Source organism: Aulonocara sp. 'chitande type north' Nkhata Bay, linkage group LG15, assembly GCF_057382095.1.
Source record: "Aulonocara sp. 'chitande type north' Nkhata Bay isolate Kocher_YH1m ecotype deep benthic linkage group LG15, A_spYH_male_GT1.1, whole genome shotgun sequence".
Lineage (NCBI taxonomy): Eukaryota > Metazoa > Chordata > Actinopteri > Cichliformes > Cichlidae > Aulonocara > Aulonocara sp. 'chitande type north' Nkhata Bay.
This window is the reverse complement of record NC_141358.1, coordinates 17,416,743-17,429,744: the sequence shown is the minus strand read 5'-3', so window position 1 is coordinate 17,429,744 and position 13,002 is coordinate 17,416,743. Positions and strand designations below refer to the sequence as shown.

At 48.9% G+C, this 13,002-nt stretch overlaps 1 protein-coding gene across 1 annotated transcript; it reads right to left on the bottom strand.

The window, feature by feature from the left end:
* Positions 1–10,240: 10,240 nt before the first annotated feature.
* On the bottom strand, positions 10,241–12,754 carry LOC147312870 (uncharacterized). The gene has a single exon (XM_086264195.1). The coding sequence runs from the start codon at positions 12,746–12,748 to the stop codon at positions 10,241–10,243; it is 2,508 nt and encodes an 835-aa protein (XP_086120321.1). The 5' UTR covers positions 12,749–12,754.
* Between the last annotated feature and the right edge of the window lie 248 nt (positions 12,755–13,002).

The following is a 13,002-nucleotide window of genomic DNA, read 5'->3' as shown; positions in this document are numbered from 1 at the left end:
CACGACTGCTCCGACCACCTTTTCTTTGTCTTTGTTTTTTAAGTTAGTTTTCAGCGTCTCTAAATCTGCAAAATCATCACCATTGGGTACATTAGGTATGACAGTGACACTCTTGTTTCTATTGGTATACAATGTACACACAATTCGAAGTTTTTAACTGCGGATCCGAGCTGGCCGAGCGAGATCTTGAGGGAGAACAAAGGGAAGCGGCAGCCTAGAGGGAAAAGGCGGCTTAGAGGGAAGCAAGCCGGCATCAGGAACAGGTTGAGAGCTCGTGCACACCGCACACCTCTGCCTAGAATCCTGCTCGCCAACGTCCAGTCACTGGAGAACAAGCTTGAGGGCTCAGGGCCAGGATAAAGTTCCAGAGAGACATTCGGGACTGCAATCTCCTCTGCTTCACCGAGACATGGCTAAACCCAGCAGTGCCGGACCACGCCATCCAGCCGGCCGTGTTCTTCTCGGTTCACCGCATGGACAGGACACGGGACTCGGGGAAGTCAAGGGGAGGCGGCGTGTGTTTAATGGTGAACAACAATTGGTGCAACAGTGCAAACGTTGTTCCTCTCACACGCTCCTGCACACCAAATCTGGAACTACTGTCCATCATGTGTCGTCCTTTTTATCTACCTCGAGAATTTACATCGGTCATTATAAGTGCCGTTTATATTCCACCACAAGCGGACACAGTCACCGCCTTATGCGAGCTGCATGAGGCACTCACACAGCACCAGACACAGCACCAGACACAACACCGGGACGCTGCGCTTATTGTGACAGGGGACTTTAATAGTGCCAACCTCAAACGCGCAGCGCCGAACTTTTATCAACACATCACCTGCCCCACCAGAGGTGAAAGGACACTGGACCACTGCTACACTACGGTCAAGGACGGCTAAAAGGCACAATCTCGCCCTCCGTTTGGCAAATTCGATCACACCGCCATCTTCCTCATGCCAAAATACAAACAAAGACTGAAACAGGAAGTTCCGGTTCAGAGCAAGGTCGCGCGCTGGACGGATCAATCGGTGGCCACGTTACAGGACGCACTCAACAACGCAGACTGGGACATGTTCAGAAACAGCTCCGATGATGATGTCAACGTGTTTACGGAAGCGGTTGTGGGATTCATCGGGAAACTAGCGGATGATACAGTGGAGACAAAGACTATCACAACGTTTCCCAACCAGAAGCCATTGGTGGATTGGTGGATAAAACCATCCGCGACGCTCTGAGATCCCGCACCGCTGCCTACAACACGGGACTCACGATGGGGGACATGGACCCGTACAAAGCCGCGTCATATAACGTGCGTGTCATGGTCTCCGCTCCTCGACAGCTGACAGCTGTCAGGTGCTTTGTTTTTGTTTCCCTTTCTCTCTCGCCCTCTTCCATTCTCTCTTTCTCCTGCCGGGGCGGAGCTCAGTATGGGCTCCTGCCCCTGGCCTACACACCTGGAGGTGATCAGCACATCTGTTGCTGATCATAAGAGATTGGAACCCTTCTTAAGAGGGCGAGTCTGCTCTACTCGTCGCTGGATCGTTGAGCCATCAGCGTCAGTCGTCCTGTATTTTGTAAAGTCAGTTTGTGAGCCTGTCTGAACCAGGAAACTAATGGTTTTTTTCTGCCTGTGTATAGATCGCCTCTGGACCTGTTCTTTCCCTGTGCATGGCGACTGAACGGAAGCAAGAGAGATAGAGGAAAGGAGAGGAGATGTGCGAGGGCTGAATGAAAACCTTCCCTTCCTGGACTCCTGCCTCTTTCGCTCCTGGACCCTGGAACCCCGGCCCCTTTTCCCTTGACACCATTATATGTATATATGAATTCCACTGTAGAGGAACACTGTAAATAAATGCACCTTTTGAAGACACTAGTGGTCTGCGCGTGAGTCCGATCTACGAAACCTGACAGAACGATCCAGCCACAACATGGACTCAGCAGATCAGAATACCATCGGTCAGGCACTGGCTGCCCAAGAAGCGGCGCTGACTCGCCACGAACAAATGCTACATCAGCTGCGAGGTGAGATCGCTGCACTAACTCAAGCTGTTTCTGGTTTGACTACGCCAGGGGGAGTACAGCCAGGGACCCCCCAGCCGGCTCACCCTGCCCCGCAGGAGACACTCGCGGCGGCTACGGCAGGTCACTCATCGGCAGCCACCCCATCCTCTGACGGTCCCCTGCCTTCGCCTGAGCCCTTTTCGGGGGAGACAGAGAAGTGCCCTGGCTTTCTGGCCCAGTGTTCATTGATTTTCCGCGAACAGCAGCGTTTTCATAACAATGACGGGGCAAAGATTGCTTTTTTGGTACAGATGCTTCGTGACCGGGCTTTGAAATGGGCCCAGGTCGTGTTAAACTCCAACTCTCTCTCTTTTGAGAGGTTTGTGATTAACTTTAAGACTGTGTTTAATCAGGGCTCTGGAGTCGAGGTTGCGGCGCTCCGCCTCCTTAACTTTAAGCAAGGTAAGCGGAGTATGGCAGACTATTCAATCGACTTTTGGATTTTGGCAGAAGAAACCGGCTGGGGACTGGATGCGCTCAGGAGCACATTGTTAAATAACATCCGGGAAGATCTGAAAGATGAATTGATTATGCGGGACCTACCCACTGCTTTTGACGAATTGATGTCGTTATGTATTAAGGTGGATGAGCGGCTACGAGCTCGTCGGCAAGCACGGAACTCCAGTTTCCAGGAGGCCGCAGGGCCACGAGGGGCGGAGGTTTCGGCCGATTACCAGTCCTCCCGGACATCAGGGGGCGCCGACGGAGAGGTACAGCCCATGCAAATCGGCAGCTCTCACCTAACTGCTGCAGAACGTCAGCGACGCATCACGGCCGGTGAGTGTCTGTATTGTGGTAATAAGGGACACATGATTGCCTCCTGTCCGTCGCGAGCAAAAGGCCGTGCCCGCCAGTGATGGTAGGAGTACTGGTGGGCGGTTTGAATCAGGATAAATCTCCTCCACGTTTAGCCCTGCCGGCTAAGCTTTTGGTCCACTCCGAGTGTCATTCACTTTCTGTGCTTATTGATTCTGGAGCAGAACAAAATTTCATTGACTCTGAACTAGCAAAACAACTCTGTGTGACTGTGGAGTCACTACCCCACACCTTACGCGTTATTATGGTTCGTTCGATTTAGGGAAGAGAAGAAAGCAAGCCCAGGCCGAAGTAGGTGTCAAAAAATAGTGATCTTTATTACACACTTTGCGCAGTCAGTGTGGGAAAGACAATTTGCAATACAATCCTTCGTCGACTGGACCGTCCCGTCTCCTTATATTGCCATTATGACATCACAGTTGGATCTTTACTGGAAATGATCACAAATGATAACAATTCCCCGCCTCTCAAAGAGTTTTCCCTTATATAGACATCAACTGCTACTCTTAAGAGAAAAACAAGTGTGTATTACATTGTGCCTTTTGTGAAAGTGTATCTATCAGAAAAACTGTCCTCAGACGACCCTCCTATTATTACTAAGTGTGTAGGTGAACGTGCGTGTGTTACATAAGTGCGTGCATGTGGTTACAGGCCGGCGTACGTGCAGAACTGAACGCAGACGGGCCTGGGCCCAACAGGACTGGTGGGTCTGAGCGGTGTGACTGCACTAAAGTGCAACAACTTAAGCAGATAACAAAAATGATACAGAACCTCAATAAACAGTCAGTGTGCATTAATATTTGCTCAGAGTAACACAGATGTAATTAAAAGATTATTCTGTCAACAGATTCAACAATGGTAAATGATTAATCAATGATAACTGATTATAAGAATACAAAATAAAATATCTCCTGATCACACTCCTCCTCTTTGGCCTTTAGAAAAAAGGCCAACATTTAGAGATATTGTGTCACTCCTCCGTCCAAGCGGCTTCTCGCAACGGCATCATATGTTCCGGACCAGCTGACCCAGCTGAACCAGAAGCTATGGCCCTGCTCACCAGATTACCCAACACCTGCCTCACCAGAGGAATGAGACAACACCCGATTAGCAATAAACCTAGAAAAACTAAAAGAGTTTGCCCAAAAACAGATGTGATCCAGTCTCCCAGCCTCGAGTTCACGCCTGATTGCTCATGCATGGTTCTAGATAACGCTTTCAAATTCTCCAGCGCCCGCGTGACCGTTCCGTCCGGAGCTGTATTGTTGGGAATAAAGGTGCAACATAAGTCCCCAAACATCGCACACACGCCTCCCTTCTCAGCCAATAACATGTCCAGCGCCATTCGATTTTGGATTCCCATTAACGACGTCGGACCTAATTGTTCTGCAAGACCTTCCACCGCGTCCCTAGTGAGATTAGAGAGTCTCAACACATTATAATGAACATAATTAATGCGATCAACGTTTTTATTTGGAGTCACCCACAAAAACACACTTTCAAACCCGGCCGCTATCTGATCAACTAACTTATACTCATCTGGAACTCCTCTGGGAACTCCTATGGAGTCAATCCAGGTTGGCGAGTCCCGTATTGTATCATACCTGTGGATACCCCCTGTGGCTCTCCTTCGTCTGGCTGTAGACACATCCGCGCCTCGCTGTGGAACTGTCTCTAGCCTACTGCCTATGAGCATCAAAGGTGCAGCTAGGCGCACCAGAGCACACGTTCCCACACTCCCCAAGGGAACCTGCACCAAAAGGGTATACTCCCCACAATAATAATATAGCCCACCTCTCGCCCAGGTGCCTATAATTGTGCTTGGGTCACTTACATCATTGGTAGTCCTACCTGTGATTGTCCTCTGACACCAGCTTGGATCAATCCTTCCTACCCTAAATCTCACTCTGTCTGTAGAAAACTCAAAACATGTATAATTATCTCGTTTTGGTGTGAATGAACCTGGTTGTGTACGTTTATCAATTGGCGGATATAAACCTGACAAAGTGGTGCAGTTACCTGTGTCCACCGCCTCTCTAGTTAATCTCAGCATGCAATTATATCCCCACTCATCCTCTGGATACAGAGGAGCGGGTTCAGTAAACAAATGAGGTCGAGCGGTAGCACAAGCAACACAATCAACCACTTCCTGCTCTTTAGCATTTTGAGCCACCCAATCTAACCAAAGATTCCTATCTCCGAAACCTGTGGCCCGCTCTATCAACTCCTGAGGTTTTAACCTAGTATAATCAGTGGCAACAAACCATTTCTCTTCTGAGTCCTTGTAAGTAACTGCCTCTAAGGGATCCATTTGCTCCGTGAGATTCAGTGCTGAGTCATTTCCCAGCGGTTTAGACCTGGGATTAAATAAATTCACCCGAATTAACCCGAATGGATCTGTCCCTACTTTATCTACCCCTACTACTAAATAAAACGCACCTCCATCAAACCCAGGTTCAGGGAGTTCACTCCATGGTCCTAGGGAAAGAGTAATAGGGTTATTTGTAACAGAATAATCTCTCTGAATAGCTATTCCTTCAAGGGCCGGTGGCACTGTCGGCTGCCATCCTACCCCTGTCCACGCGACCACATCCTGCCAAGAACACCACTGATCCGTTACATAGGTGTAGATGTCACTATCCCATGATGGGCCCCACACCGACTTAGGGTAACACATCATTGGATGATAACAAACCCACACATTATATGTTCTCCAGCTATTCCCGTCACCCAAGCATTTAATTACCTCACACAAATCGAATGTGAACGCTGTCGTGGATCCATTAACATACCCAAACTCGACTCCGCCACTGGCTTTGAGACACCCATCATCCCCACCTGAACCAACCGCACGCTTGACTTTTTTCGACGATTTGATCGGTTCGGGCTCTGGAGCGGATAGACCTCTGCGTCTGGGCAATTCACCTGTCTGCCAAAAAACAAAGAAACACGTTATAACACTTATAACACCCCCGTTATTCTCCAATTTTCCCACAATTTCATGATGACTGTTCCCAGGCTCGTTTACTTTTACTCTGTACTAAAAAGATAAAATTACAAAAAGAAGAGTATAAAGTTATGAGTATAAAAATATGCGATTAACATACAAAACTATTACGATTCCTTTAAACTATCAAATACTTTAGACTAGAGCCCTAGCCTATTTAAAAGCCTGGAATGGATTCCTCCTTGGCGCGTGACGCTCCTCTTCTTTCTTCGCCTCAACTCAGGTTAGACTACTGAGGAGGACCGTGGCACAGGGGGAGAGAGGATTATTCTGCCTCTATGTTCCCCCCTGCGTCGATGGGGTGGAGGTTAGCTCCAGCAAGCTCTCGTCCGCGACTGCACACTGAGACCAATGGAACCAGGTCTCCCCTTTCCCCTTCAGACGGACAGCACTGGTGGTTCGAGCAGTTACTTCGAAGGGTCCGGTCCACCTCGGGTCTCTCCACTTTCGCTTAATGACCTTCAGCCACACCGCCTTGGCATCGGGGATGGACCTGTCCTCCGCTTTCACCCCTTCTCCAACCTGTTGTGTGAAACTAGACACAAGAGCTTTTAATTCTTTCCAACATTCAATATGTTTTCTGTTACTTTTTACACTTTCTTCCGCCGGAACTGTTGTCCAAGGACCTGGAAACTGTCGTCCTGTCAACAGCTCATATGGTGTGAAACCTGTGGATTGATTAACACAACATCTTATTATCATCAATGCAATTGGCAGGGCTGCTACCCAATTTAGCCCCGTGTGAGCAGAAATTTTAGCAATTTTATTCTTCAGGTTTAGATTCATTCTTTCTACCTTTCCCTGCGACTGGGGGTGATATACCGTGCCAAATCTATGTTGCAACCCCAGCTTCTGTTCTACCTCTGCCAAATCTTTGTTTTTGAAATGAGTCCCATTGTCGGACCTAATCCGCTTCGGGAAACCATACCGGGGGATGTAATGATTGATTAAACACTTAATCACACTTTTTGCATCCTCCCTCTTGGTAGGCCATGCCTCAGGCCAGCCCGTCAAAGCATCTACACTTACCAGTAGATATCGAACTCCTCCTGGGCCTGGATCAATCATGTCAGTGAAGTCAATGACAATCTCTTCACCTGGTCTTTCTGGAATGGGGAACTTACCTGCCTCTGGTTTAATCACTGGCTTCGGATTGTGCCTCCCACAGATCAGACACGTCCTAGCCTTCTCCTTGATCATATCCTTCAAAAAGGGATGCCACCAATGGCACAGATGTCTCCCCATCTGGGCGACACCTACATGTCCAAGGCCGTGCGCTTCGGCAATCTTCTGTTTTGCCAAGTTGGCTGTCAACACTGGTCGACCGTCAGGTCCTCGCCAGAGACCTCCTTCTTCCCAGGCTCCTCGACTCTTCCAGATCCCCTTCTCTTCTGGGGCGGCCTCCCCTTGGGCCTTCCTGGCTTCCTCTAGCATGTTAACTCCTAATTCTTCTTCCACCGTTATTTGTACCATCTGTCGTGATGCTTTATAACCCGCTGCCTCTTTTGCAGCTCGATCGGCTTCCTGATTTCCTCTGGTCATCAGGCCGGTCCCTGAGGAGTGGCCTTTGCATTTTATGATGCTCACCTCCTCTGGATCTCCCAAGGCCTGCTCAAGTTCCTCCATTTCCTTTTTGTGGCAGATTGGTGCGTTATCTGCTGTCCTGAATCCTGCTCTTCTCCATTGGGCCAGCTCCACATGAGCCGCTCCAAAGGCATAAGCTGAGTCCGTGTAAATGTTGACTCTTTTTCCTTTTGCAAGTCTCAAAGCTCTACTTAGAGCAATTACTTCTGCTCTTTGGGCTGACTGCTGCCCTTCAAGTCTTCCAGCCTCCTTCACTTCAAATGCAGCCCCTTTTCTGCAAACTACCGCGTAGCCTGCTTTTAATCCTTCGTCATCCCTGTAGCAGCATCCATCCGTGAACCAATCTTCAGCTCCTGTCAAAGGTTCTGCTTTCAAGTCTTCTCTTATCTTCTCGTCCACTTCAGCTCTCTTTGCGCAGTCATGAGGTTCTCCTCCTGACTCCATTAAATCTGCCATGTTAATTCCTTCATGTGTGAAGGTCAAGTTAGGAGCGTCTAAAACTTTACACACTCTCTGTTGTGTAAGAGGTGTCATGGTGAAGGCTTGTGAGTTAACATATGCCACCACACTGTGGGTGGTCAGCACCTTCAACGGATGGTCCCTCACTATATGTGCTGTCTTTTGTATAATTTTTGACACCCCAATGGCATGCTGAGTGCATCTCGGGTGCCTTGTCTCTAATGGATTCAGCCTGATGCTGACGTACATAAGTACATCTCTTCCTCCCCCTTTTTTCTGAAACAACACCCCATTAGCTATCCCGTGTGTTTCAGAAACATCAAGATAGAAGGGTTGTTCATAATTAGGGATAGCAAGATCAGCCGATCTGGACAAGTCCTGTTTTAATGCAATAAACGCCGACTCAGTGGCCGATGTCCATGGCAGTTCAGCCTTAAGATTTCTGACACCTGCCGTTTTTACCAAATCCCTCAACAGGGCTGTTTTGCCTGCATAATTTGGAATGAAGTGCCGGCTGTATCCTGTTAACCCCAAGAATGAGAGCAGCTCCTTAACCGTATGCGGTCTTGGATGTGTCAAAATCTGATCACGATGAGTGTTTAGCAAACCCACTGATTTGTGAGCAATGACACGGCCCAGAAATGTTACTTCTGGTCGGACCAACTGCAACTTTTCTTTACTGACCTTGAAACCGCACTCAGCGAGTCTCTTCAGTATGGTAAGTGAAGCTGCCGTGCATGCCAAAGCAGACGGAGCTGCAATGAGCAAATCATCAACATATTGCACTAGTGAACACCCCTCTGGGAGATGGCATGGCGATAAAGCTTCTTTCAACACTTGGTTGAAAATGCCAGGGGAAAGTGCAAACCCTTGTGGCAACCTTGTGTATCTGTACTGTTGTCCCCCATATGTGAATGAAAAAATGTCCCTCAGAGACTCATGCAATGGGAGACAGAAAAATGCATTCGCTAGATCAATACATGTAAACCACTTCTGGTCTGGTGTTAATGCCGTTAATGCTGTGTATGGATTTGGGACTGGCACCGTGTCAGTACGTAAAATGGCATTGATGGCTCTTAAGTCATGTGCCATTCTGTACTTTCCTGTCCCATGCTTCTCTACTGGCAAAATAGGAGTATTCCAGTAGGATTGAGAGGGCTCAAGCACCCCTACTTTCAATAGCCCCTCAATGGTTTCTGCAATTCCCTCCTCAGCTTCTCTCTTTTGCCTATACTGTGGTTTCCAAATTGGCGTTTCAGACTTCAGCTGGAATAAAACGGGCGAACACGTTGCCTGGCCCACATCCGTAGGCCCTGCTGACCACAAGGTGTCAGGAAGAGTCGCAAGTGCGGCAACTGCATCCGCATGGTCTGTTCTTTCTCTCCCATGGATTCTTGAGATTTGTTCATGCTCCAACCTCACTGTGTCCTCTGATTGACAAGTGATACGATAAATTTTGCATTTTGGCGAGTACCAAACGTCTGGAATCTGAGTAGCTTGCCAGCCAGGTTCCTCGAGGGCTCTCTTGACCATCGTTCCCAGCTCCTTCGCCTGATGACTCTCATGGACCGCCAATGTTATATGGGGCACTGAATCAGGTCCCATTTTGAACCAAGGCCGTTGTTCGTCGGTTAATTTTACTGCTGCCGCGACGCCCTCCGGACCGACATAGATGTTTTGAGAACACACATTCCAAGTCTGGCCTTCAAGGTCAGACTGGAACAGGTCCCTGTAAATTTCATCATCATTTCTATCATAATAGAGGGTGACATGGAACGGATCCCTGGGGAGAGAGAAGACTGCCAAGGCCATAATCCAAGGTTTCCACAACTGATATTGTCTTAGTATGCCTTCTTCCACCATACGACCCCAATAGATGTCAGCGGTCGTTTGTTCACAGTCTTTCAGCAAGTACTGGTTCTTTGAAAATGTCCCCAGGCACGGAAACTCTTTTCCTCCTGGAAGTGTAACTGTTAATCCATCAGCTGAACACATGATGGTGGCCCCCAGTTTAATGAGCAGATCCCTGCCCATCAAGTTCACAGGCACATGGGGAGACACCACATAGCTGTGCTTCAATGTCTGTTTTCCCAGCACCGTCAGGGCTGGATTGGTTGTCGGCAGCGTCATTGGTACCCCAGAGAACCCCACAACACTGACCACATGGTTGGAAAGTGTGGCACTGTTTGGTTTTTGTTTCAGTGTTGAATAGGTAGCCCCAGTGTCCACAAGGAAGGTCATTTCATCTCCTTCCACACTCATTGACAACATAGGATCTGCCACTCCCATGTTGTCTGGTCTCTGTGGGTCCTGTCAGTACAGCTCCTCCTCTCCGCCCCAGTAGCCCAGGGGATACTGAGCCGCTGGCGCCATGCCTGGGTTTGGAGCTTGATGTCCCCTTGTCTGGCCCACTCTGCCTCGAAAAGTTCCCTGTGCCTGGGGTGATGATAGATAACCTGTTTCTGGTGGCCATGGCGTAGGACAATTACGAACCCAATGTCCTCGTCCTCCACACCTTCGGCATACATTCGGGTCCAGCATAGGTCCCCCCAGACCACGGCCCCTTGGTCCACCTCCCCTTTGGGATCCACCACGTCCCCTCAACGACCTAGTAGTCCCCCAATTCCCCGCGGGTCTTTCTTGCCTTGGGAATCCATTGACGGGCCATCGGTCATCAGGGTACAGAACCGGATTCAAATCTGGCCAATCAGGCCCCGGATCGCCCCGTGGCTGCGCCACCAGCATCTTCTTAGGTCCATCTTTGTTTTCCTTTTTCTTTTCGTTTAGTTTTTCTCTCGCCTCTGCCAATTTCAATTTCACTAACAGCCCTTGCGCCTCCTCCAGCTCCTGTTTTTTCTTGTTCACCTCGTCTTTCTCCAGCTCAAGTCGATGTATAATGTGCCTCTCCCATTTTACTGAATCCGCCACCGCAAAGTCAGGATTCTTTTGTAAATCTGTTCTTACTCGTTCTGGGAGACCTGCTAACACTGCAGATCGGAACCACGCCCTTGGTTCTCCTTCCCGCCCAGGATGTTCACCAGTTTGAAGAATCCACTGTTCTTTTGCATGCTCCATAAACTCTCTAGGGGAATGTTCTGGGCTCCAAACAATCCTAGGTGTAGTACCAATGTTATGGGTCGGATACTTCTCACGCACTGCGTCAGAGAGAGCATTTCGCACCCTTGCATAGGGGACGTCGTTTGGTTGGCATACAGTTCTTGCTATCTCTTCTACATCTGCGAGGCCTCCTCCTCTGAAGGTCCTCCCACCGATAGCTCGGAAATCCCCCAGGGCCAATTCCTCTCCTTCTGTAAGACTTCCTAGTCTCCTCAACCAAGCGGCTCCTCCCTCCGTGACTGGGGGCAGCTGCTTCACCAGAGCCTCAAGATCTCTGATATTATAGGGGTGGTAGACTGGTTCACCCCTTACACCCGTCAATAAAGGCATTGTGAGGGGTAATTCCTCCTCTGCGTCACACTGCCCTTCTCCAGTTGGCAATGCAACAGTCTTCCTCTGATTCTTCTCAAAGATGGACGCTCTTTTATCTCTAGGTTCCTCCAAAACCCTCCCAGAGCGAAGGGTCGTCATTCCTGTGGGAGCCTGAAAATTTGGGGCGAATCCTCCCCTTTCCAGGTTTGACACTTCTCTGGATTTTCGTGTGTTGCTTTTTACTGAGGCCGCCAAGTCCTTTTCCAATGCATAAAGTGTTTGTGCTACGCTACGTGGTGTTGCTACGCCTTCCTCCTCCAATTTTCTCAAGAGGCGTTCCAGCTGTATCACGGCCTCCCGATTGTCAGATTCTTTCCCAAAAACGTGGCCTTGCCACTGTTCTTTCTCAGAATTATCAACCGTTGACCTCTGATTGGTTTTATGGGTCGCCTTTGATGGCGCCCTCTGATACCGCATTGAAGGTGAGTCTTCCTCTGAAGTCCAGACCTCCTGGGATGGATTTTCCTGGCTGGGCTGTTGCGATGTCACCTGACCGGTACTTGTAGACGCCACAGGTTGAGCTTCTTCTGTAGCTCTATCTGGGCTAAAAAGAGAGGGAGGAATCAAGATCAACCCCCGTGTAGTGATTCCTTGTGATGTCCCAGCAACTGGGTGAGGCTGACTTACCTCTGATGCAGCTGCCGCTGATTGAGACTGCATCGCTTTCTGTGCAGGTACCCCTGATTGAGACTGCACTACTCCTGTGTCTGCCTCCACTGTGGCCGGAGCAGATGTCGACGGTGTAGGATTCTCCTGTAAATTGACAATTCCACCTGTCACTTTTCCTGTTTTTCCTTCCGGCCCCCACATAGTGCCACCCTCCAAAGTCACCACTGGACAAATATAAGGAGGGGGTGGGGCACTCAGGAAGTCATTCAGGCTGGGATATAGCTTTCCCTCAGCCTCAGCTTCCTTTTTTAAGGCTGGCTTGATGTCGTTCACTTCCTCTTGCATCCAGTGGGAAACACCTTGGGAGATAATCATAAGCTTACAATACTTACTTTGTTTTTCCATCATAAGTTTCTTTTCAGCCTTTATTTTCCTCCCCTGAAAACGTCCTAAGGATTCCTCTTCAAGCTCCTTGATCCTCTTTTCACATTTCTCCCCTTCCAGTTGAAAGATGGAATGTAGAGGGATTCTGTCCTCCAATGTCTTCTGTTGATTTTCACATAATTCCTTCACTTCTTTTTCTAAATCCTGACACTGACGAGCAATCTCTTTTGAAGAAGTCCCTTCAGTCATTTTAATGGCTTTCTTCAATTCCTGTATTTGCTCCTTCAGTGGCTTGTATCTCTTTCCCCCACCAGGGGTCGCCTTTTCCTCTTCAGCCATTTTGCTTTTTGACCTCACTTACCTTACCAAAATGGCCGGTCTTAGGCTCCTCCCTTTGGGGTTGCCTCGTTGTATTTCCCTTTCGGCAGTCAGAGTCTCACAAGCTGGTCAAGCCGAACTTCCGCTAGGCTCCAGCCTGAGAGAGAGAGACCGCCCACAGACACACATACACTCACACACACACTCTCTAATCCTCCTTTCAAGCTAAAAACTTCACAAACGTCTAATACAACAGTTTTAAGCACGCAAAGCCA